We start from the raw sequence: 12,513 nt of genomic DNA, 5'->3' as shown, positions 1-12,513 counted from the left end.
TGTGACACTTTTTTGCAGCCTAGGTGGGCAAAGGGGCCCACATTCCAAAGAGCACCTTTCGGATTTCACAGGTCATTTACCTACTTACCAGACATTAGGGCCCCTGGAAAATGCCAGGGCAGTATAACTACCCCACAAGTGACCCCATTTTAAAAAGAAGACACCCCAAGGTATTCCGTGAGGGGCACGGCGAGTTCCTCGAATTTTTTATTTTTTGTCACAAGTTAGTGGAAAATGATGATTTTTTTTTTTTTTTTTTTTTTTTCATACAAAGTCTCATATTCCACTAACTTGTGACAAAAAATAAAAATTTCCATGAACTCACTATGCCCATCAGCGAATACCTTGGGGTCTCTTCTTTCCAAAATGGGGTCACTTGTGGGGTAGTTATACTGCCCTGGCATTCTAGGGGCCCAAATGTGTGGTAAGGAGTTTGAAATCAAATTCTGTAAAAAATGACCTGTGAAATCCGAAAGGTGCTCTTTGGAATATGGGCCCCTTTGCCCACCTAGGCTGCAAAAAAGTGTCACACATCTGGTATCTCCGTACTCAGGAGAAGGTGGGGAATGTGTTTTGGGGTGTCATTTTATATATACCCATACTGGGTGAGAGAAATATCTTGGCAAAAGACAACATTTCCCATTTTTTTATACAAAGTTGGCATTTGACCAAGATATTTATCTCACCCAGCATGGGTATATGTAAAAAGACACCCCAAAACACATTCCTCAACTTCTCCTGAGTACGGGGATACCAGATGTGTGACACTTTTTTGCAGCCTAGGTGGGCAAAGGGGCCCACATTCCAAAGAGCACCTTTCGGATTTCACAGGTCATTTTTTACTGAATTTGATTTCAAACTCCTTACCACACATTTGGGCCCCTAGAATGCCAGGGCAGTATAACTACCCCACAAGTGACCCCATTTTGGAAAGAAGAGACCCCAAGGTATTCGCTGATGGGCATAGTGAGTTCATGGAAGTTTTTATTTTTTGTCACAAGTTAGTGGAATATGAGACTTTGTAAGAAAAAAAAAAAAAAAAAATCATCATTTTCCGCTAACTTGTGACAAAAAATAAAAAGTTCTATGAACTCACTATGCCCATCAGCGAATACCTTAGGGTGTGTACTTTCCGAAATGGGGTCATTTGTGGGGTGTTTGTACTGTCTGGGCATTGTAGAACCTCAGGAAACATGACAGGTGCTCAGAAAGTCAGAGCTGCTTCAAAAAGCGGAAATTCACATTTTTGTACCATAGTTTGTAAACGCTATAACTTTTACCCAAACCATTTTTTTTTTACCCAAACATTTTTTTTTTATCAAAGACATGTAGAACAATAAATTTAGAGCAAAATTTATATATGGATGTATTTTTTTTTGCAAAATTTGACAACTGAAAGTGAAAAATGTCATTTTTTTGCAAAAAAATCGTTAAATTTCGATTAATAACAAAAAAAGTAAAAATGTCAGCAGCAAAGAAATACCACCAAATGAAAGCTCTATTAGTGAGAAGAAAAGGAGGTAAAATTCATTTGGGTGGTAAGTTGCATGACCGAGCAATAAATGGTGAAAGTAGTGTAGGTCAGAAGTGTAAAAAGTGGCCTGGTCTTTCAGGGTGTTTAAGCACTGGGGGCTGAAGTGGTTAATAAACACGTAACCCACCAGAAGCGCAGTGAAAGGCACCAGCAGTGAAAGGGTCTCCAGCAGGAAAATAACCTGCACTTTACCTGCACTACTGACTGTAGTTGCATGCGCCACCTGGTGTTCACAAACCAACATTGCACCCTGAATTTTCTCAATGGCTATTTATGCGATTCGGGTTTGCTAAATGAATTGGAAAATCGCTTTGCGCTGCCGCGATTCTGAAGGGAGCGCTAGCGATGCTATATCTGTATTTTATGAGGCATTGCTATCTGTCTTAAAAGTAGAGAAATTCACATTTTGAAAATTGTGAATTTTTAAAAAATTTTGATAATTTGGATTTTTTTTTATAAATAAAGGAAAAATATATTGACTCAAATTTAGCACTGTCGTGAAGTACAATGTGTCACGAGAAAACAGTCTCAGAATGGCTTGGATAAGGCTATTTTCACATTGGCGTTTTGGCTTTCAGTTTGTGAGATCCGTTCAGGGCTCTCACAAGCGGTCCAAAATGGATCAGTTTTGCCCTAATGCATTCTGAATGGAAAAGGATCCGCTCACAATGCATCAGTTTGCCTCCATTCCGTCTCCATTCCGCTTTGGAGGCGGACACCAAAACGCTGCTTACAGCGTTTTGATGTCCGTCTGACGAAACTGATCCAAATGGATCCGTTCTGACACAAAATGTAAGTCAATTGGGACGGATCCGTTTTCTATTACACAATCTAGAACAATAGAAAACGGATCCGTCCTCCATTGACTTTCAATGGTGTTCAAGATGGATCCATCTTGGCTATGTTAAAGATAATACAGGGAGTGCAGAATTATTAGGCAAGTTGTATTTTTGAGGATTCATTTTATTATTGAACAACAACCATGTTCTCAATGAACCCAAAAAACTCATTAATATCAAAGCTGAATATTTTTGGAAGTAGTTTTTAGTTTGTTTTTAGTTTTAGCTATTTTAGGGGGATATCTGTGTGTGCAGGTGACTATTACTGTGCATAATTATTAGGCAACTTAACAAAAAACAAATATATACCCATTTCAATTATTTATTATTACCAGTGAAACCAATATAACATCTCAACATTCACAAATATACATTTCTGACATTCAAAAACAAAAACAAATCAGTGACCAATCTAGCCACCTTTCTTTGCAAGGACACTCAAAAGCCTGCCATCCATGGATTCTGTCAGTGTTTTGATCTGTTCACCATCAACATTGCGTGCAGCAGCAACCACAGCCTCCCAGACACTGTTCAGAGAGGTGTACTGTTTTCCCTCCTTGTAAATCTCACATTTGATGATGGACCACAGGTTCTCAATGGGGTTCAGATCAGGTGAACAAGGAGGCCATGTCATTAGATTTTCTTCTTTTATACCCTTTCTTGCCAGCCACGCTGTGGAGTACTTGGACGCGTGTGATGGAGCATTGTCCTGCATGAAAATCATGTTTTTCTTGAAGGATGCAGACTTCTTCCTGTACCACTGCTTGAAGAAGGTGTCTTCCAGAAACTGGCAGTAGGACTGGGAGTTGAGCTTGACTCCATCCTCAACCCAAAAAGGCCCCACAAACTCATCTTTGATGATACCAGCCCAAACCAGTACTCCACCTCCACCTCCACCTTGCTGGCGTCTGAGTCGGACTGGAGCTCTCTGCCCTTTACCAATCCAGCCAAGGGCCCATCCATCTGGCCCATCAAGACTCACTCTCATTTCATCAGTCCATAAAACCTTAGAAAAATCAGTCTTGAGATATTTCTTGGCCCAGTCTTGACGTTTCAGCTTGTGTGTCTTGTTCAGTGGTGGTAGTCTTTCAGCCTTTCTTACCTTGGCCATGTCTCTGAGTATTGCACACCTTGTGCTTTTGGGCACTCCAGTGATGTTGCAGCTCTGAAATATGGCCAAACTGGTGGCAAGTGGCATCTTGGCAGCTGCACGCTTGACTTTTCTCAGTTCATGGGCAGTTATTTTGCGCCTTGGTTTTTCCACACGCTTCTTGCGACCCTGTTGACTATTTTGAATGAAACGCTTGATTGTTCGATGATCACGCTTCAGAAGCTTTGCAATTTTAAGAGTGCTGCATCCCTCTGCAAGATATCTCACTATTTTTGACTTTTCTGAGCCTGTCAAGTCCTTCTTTTGACCCATTTTGCCAAAGGAAAGGATAATAATTATTAGGGATGTCCCGATACCATTTTTTTTAAGACTGAGTACGAGTACCGATACTTTTATTTAAGTACTCACCGATACCAATTACCGATACTAATTTTAACAATAAAATACACACACATGTATTTTCTGACCACTGACCAACCAAAAGGCCCAAAAACAGAACTATAACATTCCAAGGAGACATTATACTGTATGGGGGCCACAAAGAGACGTTATACTGTATGGGGCAGCCACAAGGAGATGTTATACTGTATGGGGGCAGCCACTATTATACTGTATGGGGCGGCCACAAGGAGATGTTATACTGTATGGGGGCAGCTACAAGGAGAGGTTATACTGTATGGGGGGCAGCCACAAGGAGACGTTATACTGTATGGGGGCAGCTACAAGGAGACGTTATACTGTATGGGGCAGCCACAAGGAGATGTTATACTGTATGGGGCAGCCACAAGGAGATGTTATACTGTATGGGGCAGCCACAAGGGGACGTTATACTGTATGGGGCAACCACAAGGAGACATTACACTGTATGGGGGCCACAAGGAGATGTTATACTGTATGGGGCAGCCACAAGGAGATGTTATACTGTATGGGGGCAGCCACAAGGAGACGTTATACTGTATGGGGGCAGCCACAAGGAGACGTTACACTGTATGGGGGCAGCCACAAGAAGACGTTATACTGTATGGGGGCGGCCACAAGGAGACGTTATACTGTATGGGGGCAGCCACAAGGAGACGTTATACTGTATGGGGCAGCCACAAGGAGATGTTATACTGTATGGGGCAGCCACAAGGAGATGTTATACTGTATGGGGCAGCCACAAGGGGACGTTATACTGTATGGGGCAACCACAAGGAGACATTACACTGTATGGGGGCCACAAGGAGATGTTATACTGTATGAGGGGCAGCCACAAGGAGACGTTATACTGTATGGGGCAGCCACAAGGAGAAGTTATACTGTATGGGGCAGCCACAAGGGGACGTTATACTGTATGGGGCAACCACAAGGAGACATTACACTGTATGGGGGCCACAAGGAGATGTTATACTGTATGGGGCAGCCACAAGGAGATGTTATACTGTATGGGGGCAGCCACAAGGAGACGTTATACTGTATGGGGGCAGCCACAAGGAGACGTTACACTGTATGGGACGGCCACAAGGAGACGTTATACTGTATGGGACGGCCACAAGGAGACGCTACTGTAAGGAGTCAGGACAACAATTTTTGAAGCCCCTCCCTCCTCAGTATAATAGTCTTGTGGCCATCATACAGTAATGTATATTTCTTCTTGCCCTAATGCCTGCTTTTAGAGATCAATGTGCAGCTTGCAGGCAGGAAGGGAAGGACCAGGGCCATAGAAGACAGACACTATCACCTTTAGAGGGACTCGCTCCTGGCAAACACAGCTCTGCTGCAGTGAATGCAGTGGAGCAGACTGTGATGTAATTATAGTTATTGCAGGGACTCAGAGAATCGTCTGAGAGTTTATTAGTTAAAAGAATCTAATGAGTCAGAGACTGTGTCATCGAGTCCCTGCCAGGCTTCCTGCTCTGCTACATGCACCCTGTACACACACAGCTCCACTACATGCTATCTATGCTAATAATGCCCCCCCTTCCCCCCGGACGGACTTACAGGGAGCCGCAGAGCAGGAAGTCTGGCAGGGACTCTGTGACACAGTCTGTGACTCATTAGATTCTTTTAACTAATAAACTGTCAGACGATTCTCTGAGTCCCTGCACTACGCTCCCTGTGCTTTGAGTCTCTGATTGGTTGGAGGGCGGGGAGGGGCGGAGCTAGCTTCCACTGTCGGCTCCTATTACACAGTGCCTGCTGCTGCCCTCTGAAGCTGTTAGCTGTGCGAGGTGCAGGGGCCGGCTGCGGACTGACACAGACACAAAGAAGCGGCGCACAGGTATCGGCAGTGGTATTGGGGACATTTGTACGAGTACATGTACTCGTGCAAATGCCCGGTATCGGTCCCGATACCGATACTGGTATCGGTACATCCCTAATAATTATGCACACCTAATTTAGGGTGTTGATGTCATTAGACCACACCCCTTCTCATTACAGAGATGCACATCACCTAATATGCTTAATTGGTAGTAGGCTTTCGAGCCTATACAGCTTGGAGTAAGACAACATGCATAAAGAGGATGATGTGGTCAAAATACTCATTTGCCTAATAATTCTGCACGCAGTGTACAAACGGATCAGTTCTGAACGGATGCAGACGGTTGTATTATCTGAACGGATCCGTCTTGGCTATGTTAAAGATAATACAAACGGATCGGTTCTGAACAGATGCAGACAGTTGTATTATCTGAACGGATCTGTCTGTGCAGATCCATGACGGATCTGCACCAAACGCGAGTGTGAAAGTAGCTTAAGTAAAAGAGTTTCGAAAATACCACCACATAAAGTGACACGTTGAATTTTCAAAAAATGGCCTGGATGAAAACTGGACTGGGGTCGAAAGGGTTAAAGATTTCTAAAACTGTAAATATTTATAACAAAATACAAAAAACACAATAGTATAAATAATGCACACACATTTATAAAAAAAATAAAAATATGTGGTCAGTATATGCGCCCTGCAAGACACTAGGCCCATGTGGAGTAGATAGAATAGCATCAATGTTTTTGTATTTAGTACTAAATATTACCCACCTGGATGAATACACATCGGAGTCTCCTCCTCTTTACACTGCTTGTCACTCATCATGCACACCTCATCATCATCATCCTCAACCTGTGATCCAACTATGACTTGACTCATGAGAAGATCCTGTACACATAAAAAAAACAAAAAAAAAAAAAACGTAATAGCTTGGATGTTATAAAATACATTTTGGATGACTTCATAATTAGGAGACCTAATTATTTTGCTTGTCCTAACATACCTCATAATATGGATGAATTTTATCGTCTTCTTCTTTACAGTGGGGAGTAGGACATCTCTCTGGTGTACATATTTTACTAGAACCATCTGTAGAAGACATACAGTGACAGAATATATTTGGATGCATGTCATTTCTTTGGTGGACCCAAGTAACAATCTAATTAGCTGTCATGTCCAACTGCTCTTCTTTTTCTTTGAATCCGTTTTAATACATCTCCTTCATTGTTCAAGGTTTACCAGAGGACTGTATTTAGTTATTTCTCTTACATGGTGATGTGAAGGGCTGGTGGGTCTCCATGACGTCCTTGTACAGAGCCTTGTGTTCTTCTAAATACTCCCACTCCTCCACAGAGAAATAAACGGTGACATCCTGACACCTTATGGGAACCTGACATAGACAAGGATACAGTCATCATACAGACACATTACCCCTTGTGTTATTGTCCCGGTATTCCCAGCAGCGCTCACCTCTCCAGTCAGCAGCTCAATGATCTTGTTGGTGAGGTCTAGGATCTTCTGCTCATTGTTCCTCTCATGTACGTGTGACTGAGGTGGTGGCACCGTTATGGATTTCTGGGGTTTGTCCAACTTTCCTGACTCATGGAACTTGTTTTGATGCGTCACATAATCAGTAAATTCTTTTTTCATAGACATATAGTCCTGTTCAATTAGATAGATACTTAAAATACAGAGAGTCCCACAATCCTGAGCAGTATAGTTTCCTTTATTATTAATAGAACCCCTTACCACTCCATTTATGTCATGTTACAGAATGCCCAGCAATCTCTACCTCTCTACTTGAGGAAGTTCATGTTATGTAATTCCCAGAATCACTCACCTCTTCAGTCATGTCCATTCTTTCAAAAAGGGGTTTTCCAGGACTAACATATTGAAGACCTATCCACAGCAGTATCCAATAGGTTCTTGGGTCCTATTCACTTGATTAGGAGCATCAGCTGCAGGACCCCTGAACGGCCACTACACAATGTATCAAGCTGTGGCATTTCGGCTTTAAAAGCGGATAAACTGTCAGTTTTTCATGGCCATTATACATCCTTATGTGCTTCTATTTCCTGCCAGACTATCCATTTTTAATGTTCATTTGTCATATGTTTTGCATCCTTTTTTAACAGCTGTTCAAAATGAAGGAATTTCACTGGCTTTTCTTTTAAACCCCAGCAAGTCAGGTTCTGTTGCCTCCAGTGTGGAGCAAGTGTTCCCTGTGGTGAGGAGAGTATTTTTATTTTCCGTAGCATACCCATTTTTAACCCATTCGCTACCAACGCCGTACATGTACAGCGCTGGAGCGAAGTGCAAACATGGAAATACGAGCTTCAAAAATCATTAAAAAAAAGTTTTAAAAAAACTTAAATAGATAAAAATTTGAAACAATTTATTTTATTCTTTCCGTAGAATAAAAAAAAGAAATACATAAATAACAAAATATAAACACCATGGGCATCACCGCGTCTGAAAATGCCCGTACTATTAAAATATGAAAATATTTTTCCAATACAGCGAATGACAATTTGCCAGTTTTTCAATCGCTTCTCTTACCCAAAATTTTTTAATAAAATGTGAACAAAAAGTCACACACACTCCAAAATGGTATCAATAAAAACTACAGATTGTCCCACAAAAAAATGACACAGCTCAGTAGATATAGCTATAAAAAAAGTTATGGGGGTCAGAATATGGTGATGTAAAACAAAATAAAATAATTCAAAGTTTAAATTTATTTTTACACTATTTAGACATAAACCTAAACATATGTGGTATCGTAATTGCAACGAACGCAGTGGGAACAAAACCCGTAAAACGGTGAAGGAATTGCGTTTTTTTTCCCCCCAATTCCACCCCATTTGGAATTTTTTCACGTTTCCCAGTACATTGTACGCCATATTAAATGGTGGCATTAGAAAGTACAACTTGTCCCACAAAAAAATAAGTCCTCATGCAGCTATGTGAAAGGAAAAATAAAAAAGTTATGGCTCAACGAAGATAGGGAAAAAAAATGTAAAACTAAATAACTTCTGGTATTCTATGGGTTAAGGGCTGTTCGACGGGTGCACTTCTTTCTAAATGGCCCCATTAACTTCAATAAAGTCAATCTCGCAGTCAAAACAGCCACAAATTGCCCCATACGGCCATATGAATAGCCCCGTAAAGTGCAATGGTTCACATGGCCGTTTTCCACTGTTGTGTGAATGTACCCTAACACCTAATCGGGGTTTCGGGTATTACTTATGGATAGGTCATCAATATTTTGTTCCTGGAAAACCTTCTATAGGGTGCATTCACACAACCATCTCTGTTTTGTGGACTGCAAATCGAGAAACCACAAAACACAGACACCGGTTGTGTGCACATCGCACTGTAGTACAAACAGACTGACTTCAATGGGCCCGCTACCCGCTCAAAGATAGGACGTGTCCTATGTGTTGCAGCATGGCTGCATGGACCTGGAAACACACTGAAGCCCTTAGGTCCACACCGCAATGCAGGGTGCACATGGCAGGTGTCTGTGTATTGTGGATACGCAGTTTGCGGTCCACAAAATGGACATGATCGTTTGAATGGACCCTTAGAGTGATGTCAAGTGACATAACCTCCAGAATCTATCACCTCTCTGGTCGTGTCTATTTTCTATTAATATTGATAATAGATAAGCCATGTGATGTATTCCCATAATATCTGACCTCTCCGGTCATGTGCCTGTTTTATTAATACAGATAATAGGGAGAACGTGTGACCTAATTCCCCAAAATCCCTCACCTTTCCGGTCAGCAGGTAGATGATCTCCAGGGTGAGACTTAATATCCTCTCAGTCATGTGGCTCCTGTCTTGGTCCATCCCGAAGAACCTGAGACTGGGCCCTGATCTTTGATCCTATGGGGATACCAGCACATAGAAGTCATTTACCAAATATAAAATGTGAAACATAAAGATTTTAAAGACCAACAATTTGGGTTCACAAATACTATAGCTACCAACAAACAATGATTACATATGGGGCTAAGAGGGGGCTGGGCCTAGGAAGCACCCTTTCAAACGGCACCGCCAATTTTTCTGGCGTAAAATTCTGTTTCAAAGTAATCCAACCAATAGATGTCATCATCCACCCCGAGCCACTGTGCGTCTATGCTTATGCCATCTTTAGGACTGGTAAATCTGCCCCACCTCATTATAGTTGTCACATCCAGAGCTGTATTCAAAATGACCCATCCTTTCAGCAGCACCCATAATCACTAAAACTCAGCGACAGCAGCGCTCAGCTGACATCCTCAGTAGAAGGTCTATGAGCCTGTCTTCAGCTCCATCTCCAGCAGTGAGGGGAGACAGCACTTAGCTGAGCGTTTCTAACTCCTTGGGGGAGATTTATCAAAACTGGCTTAGTTGCCCATAGCAAGCCTAAGGCCTCTTTCACACGGGCGTCGCGTGTGAGGGCCGGATAGGATGCGGGTGCGTCGCGGGAAAATCGTGCGATTTTGCCTGCGAGTGGGGTGAATATTGTATGCAATTGCGTTGCGTTATTCAGTTTTTTCCACGCGAGTGCAATGCATTTTGCACGCGCGTGAGAAAAAACTGAATGTGGTACCCAGACCCAAACCCGGACTTCTTCACTGTATTCTGTAGGTATTCTGTAGATTTTTATATTTTCCTTTATAACATGGTTATAAGGGAAAATTAGGGATGGAGGGGTTAAAAATAAAAAAATATATATATAAAACTCACCTCATCCACTTGTTCACGCAGCCCTGCTTGTCTTCTTTCTTCTTTGAGGACCTAGGAGAAAAGGACCTTTGGTGACATCAATGCGCTCATCACATGGTCCATCACCATGGTGATGGACCATGTGATGAGCGCATTGGCGTCACCAAAGGTACTTTTCCTCCAGGTCATCAAAGAAGAAAGAAGACAAGCAGGGCTGCGCGAACAAGTGGATGAGGTGAGTTTTATTTTTTACCCCTCCATCCCTAATTTACTTAGCATTCTGTATTCAGAATGCTATTATTTTCCCTTATAACCTTGTTATAAGGGGAAATAATAATGATCAGGTCTCCATCCCGATCGTCTCCTAGCAACCATGCATGAAAATCGCACCGCATCCGCACTTGCTTGCGGATGCTTGCGATTTTCACGAACCAACATTCACTTCTATGGGGCCGGCGTTGCGTGAAAAATGCACAATATAGAGCATGCTGCGATTTTCACGCAACGCAGAAGTGATGCGTGAAAATCAACGCTCATGTGCACAGCCCATAGAAATGAATGGGTCGGTATTCAGTGCAGGTGCAATGCGTTCAACCCGCGCGGAAAACTTGCCCGTGTGAAAGTGGCCTAAGGGTTGGGTCATGCAATCAGCCATTCTATAGCATCTGACAGCATGGTACTGCAGGATGCTGTGTCTGAATGGTTGCTCAAGAAGTGAGGTGACCAGACATTAAATGGCAAGTGAAGACTGCAGCATTTTCTCTATGCAATATATATTGTATGTATTTATATCTGCCATGACAGCCCGTGCAGGTTACCTGTTATCCTAGATCATCTTCTCATGTCACATCCACTATTCAGTAGCACTGGCTTTTAAGGGCTTTGTCCTCAGAACGTATTAATGACTGCTCACATTTACACTAGAGAACAAACATCCTAATGTCTACAGGCTCTGAGTCTCCTGTCTATGCAGCGTCCGACATGTTGAAGCCAGTGCATAGTGACGTCGACGCGAATGTCTTCTGAAACATGGCTGTGATAGCGAGGACAGCTGTTGGATATATCCTTCAAGGAGTTTATGCGGTATTATACTAGAGATTGCGGCTGACACAACGCTGCTGAACATGCGCATGCGTGTTGCCAGGTGTAAGTAGGAGAAGGCTGTATAAAAGTCTGCAGCCATCTTTGAATAGGTCACTGCCCGTTTTTCCGATTATCAATCAATTGTGATGAAGCAGGGATCCTTACCATCCCCGCTTCACCATTCAGCTCCCCTGCAGCAGGCAGGATGCGCTATGACGTCGCACAACATTGTGTTCACATGAACACGAAACGTGCCGCCCGCACTCTGACGTCACATCCCGCGGCTTACGCATGCGCCCACAGGTAGAGAAGCCATTGGATGTTTGCGCATGCGTGCAGAACTGTGCCGGGTGCTCAGCCTTTGTGACATCTGTGAGAGTGGAGCCCTGGGTGCCTGGACCCTGAAACAGAGAGGACAGGTGGCAGTCATCATTATTATGTGTAGGGCCCTGCCATATTTACTGCTGGTGGAGGGGGGTAACGGAAGCTGTTATGTAATGTATGTGCACCTGCAACTTCTGGATCCCTCTCCTTGCAGATGTGCTGCTGACTTGTCACCGCAGTCCTAATGCTGGACTATTAGATTCCCCACTATTTCACCAGGGGTCTATTTTCCATGTGTGTCAGATTAGCAGGATTGACAGTCTGGGCTACTTTCACACTCGCGTTTGAGTGGATCCACCATGGATCTGCAAAAATGGATCCGTTACAATAATACAACCGCATGCATTCGTCATGAAGCGGCGTTTTGGTGTCCGTCTCCAAAGCGGAATGGAGACTGAACTGATGCATTCTGAGCGGATCCTTTTCCATTCAGAATGCATTAGAATGCAAACTGATCCGTTTTGGACCGCTTGTGAGAGCCCTGAACGGATCTCACAAACGGAAAGCCAAAACGCCAGTGTGAAAGTAGCCTTACCTGTATGACTTCATGGAGCGCTGATCTCTGTGTATGGCACACGTGCTTCCAGAATACGAAAAC

General features: G+C 43.1%; 2 protein-coding genes across 6 annotated transcripts in view; one reads left to right on the top strand and one right to left on the bottom strand.

Moving 5' to 3' along the window:
• The window catches only part of LOC121006074 (oocyte zinc finger protein XlCOF22-like), a 32,795-nt gene extending 21,439 nt beyond the window's left edge, over positions 1 to 11,356 (bottom strand). Inside the window, exons 1-7 of one of the 3 annotated variants that reach the window (XM_040438971.1) lie at positions 11,267 to 11,290; positions 9,510 to 9,623; positions 7,573 to 7,954; positions 7,203 to 7,394; positions 7,002 to 7,122; positions 6,736 to 6,821; positions 6,503 to 6,620 (exon numbers count right to left, since the gene is read on the bottom strand). In XM_040438971.1, the coding sequence (XP_040294905.1) occupies positions 6,503 to 6,620; positions 6,736 to 6,821; positions 7,002 to 7,122; positions 7,203 to 7,394; positions 7,573 to 7,590 (535 nt within the window). In that variant the 5' untranslated portion in view covers positions 7,591 to 7,954; positions 9,510 to 9,623; positions 11,267 to 11,290. Of the gene's footprint in view, positions 1 to 6,502; positions 6,621 to 6,735; positions 6,822 to 7,001; positions 7,123 to 7,202; positions 7,395 to 7,572; positions 7,955 to 9,433; positions 9,624 to 11,266 lie in introns of all 3 variants that reach the window. The other 2 variants (XM_040438970.1, XM_040438972.1) reach the window with 2 other exon arrangements.
• Positions 11,357 to 11,845: 489 nt separating this feature from the next.
• Positions 11,846 to 12,513, top strand: part of LOC121006089 (oocyte zinc finger protein XlCOF8.4-like) — a 41,910-nt gene continuing 41,242 nt past the window's right edge. Inside the window, exon 1 of one of the 3 annotated variants that reach the window (XM_040439004.1) lies at positions 11,846 to 11,950. The gene's annotated coding sequence lies outside the window, so the exon portion shown is untranslated. Of the gene's footprint in view, positions 11,973 to 12,513 lie in introns of all 3 variants that reach the window. The other 2 variants (XM_040439005.1, XM_040439006.1) reach the window with 2 other exon arrangements.

Source organism: Bufo bufo, chromosome 6 (assembly GCF_905171765.1).
Source record: "Bufo bufo chromosome 6, aBufBuf1.1, whole genome shotgun sequence".
NCBI classification, from domain to species: domain Eukaryota; kingdom Metazoa; phylum Chordata; class Amphibia; order Anura; family Bufonidae; genus Bufo; species Bufo bufo.
This window is presented reverse-complemented; position numbering and strand designations above follow the sequence as displayed.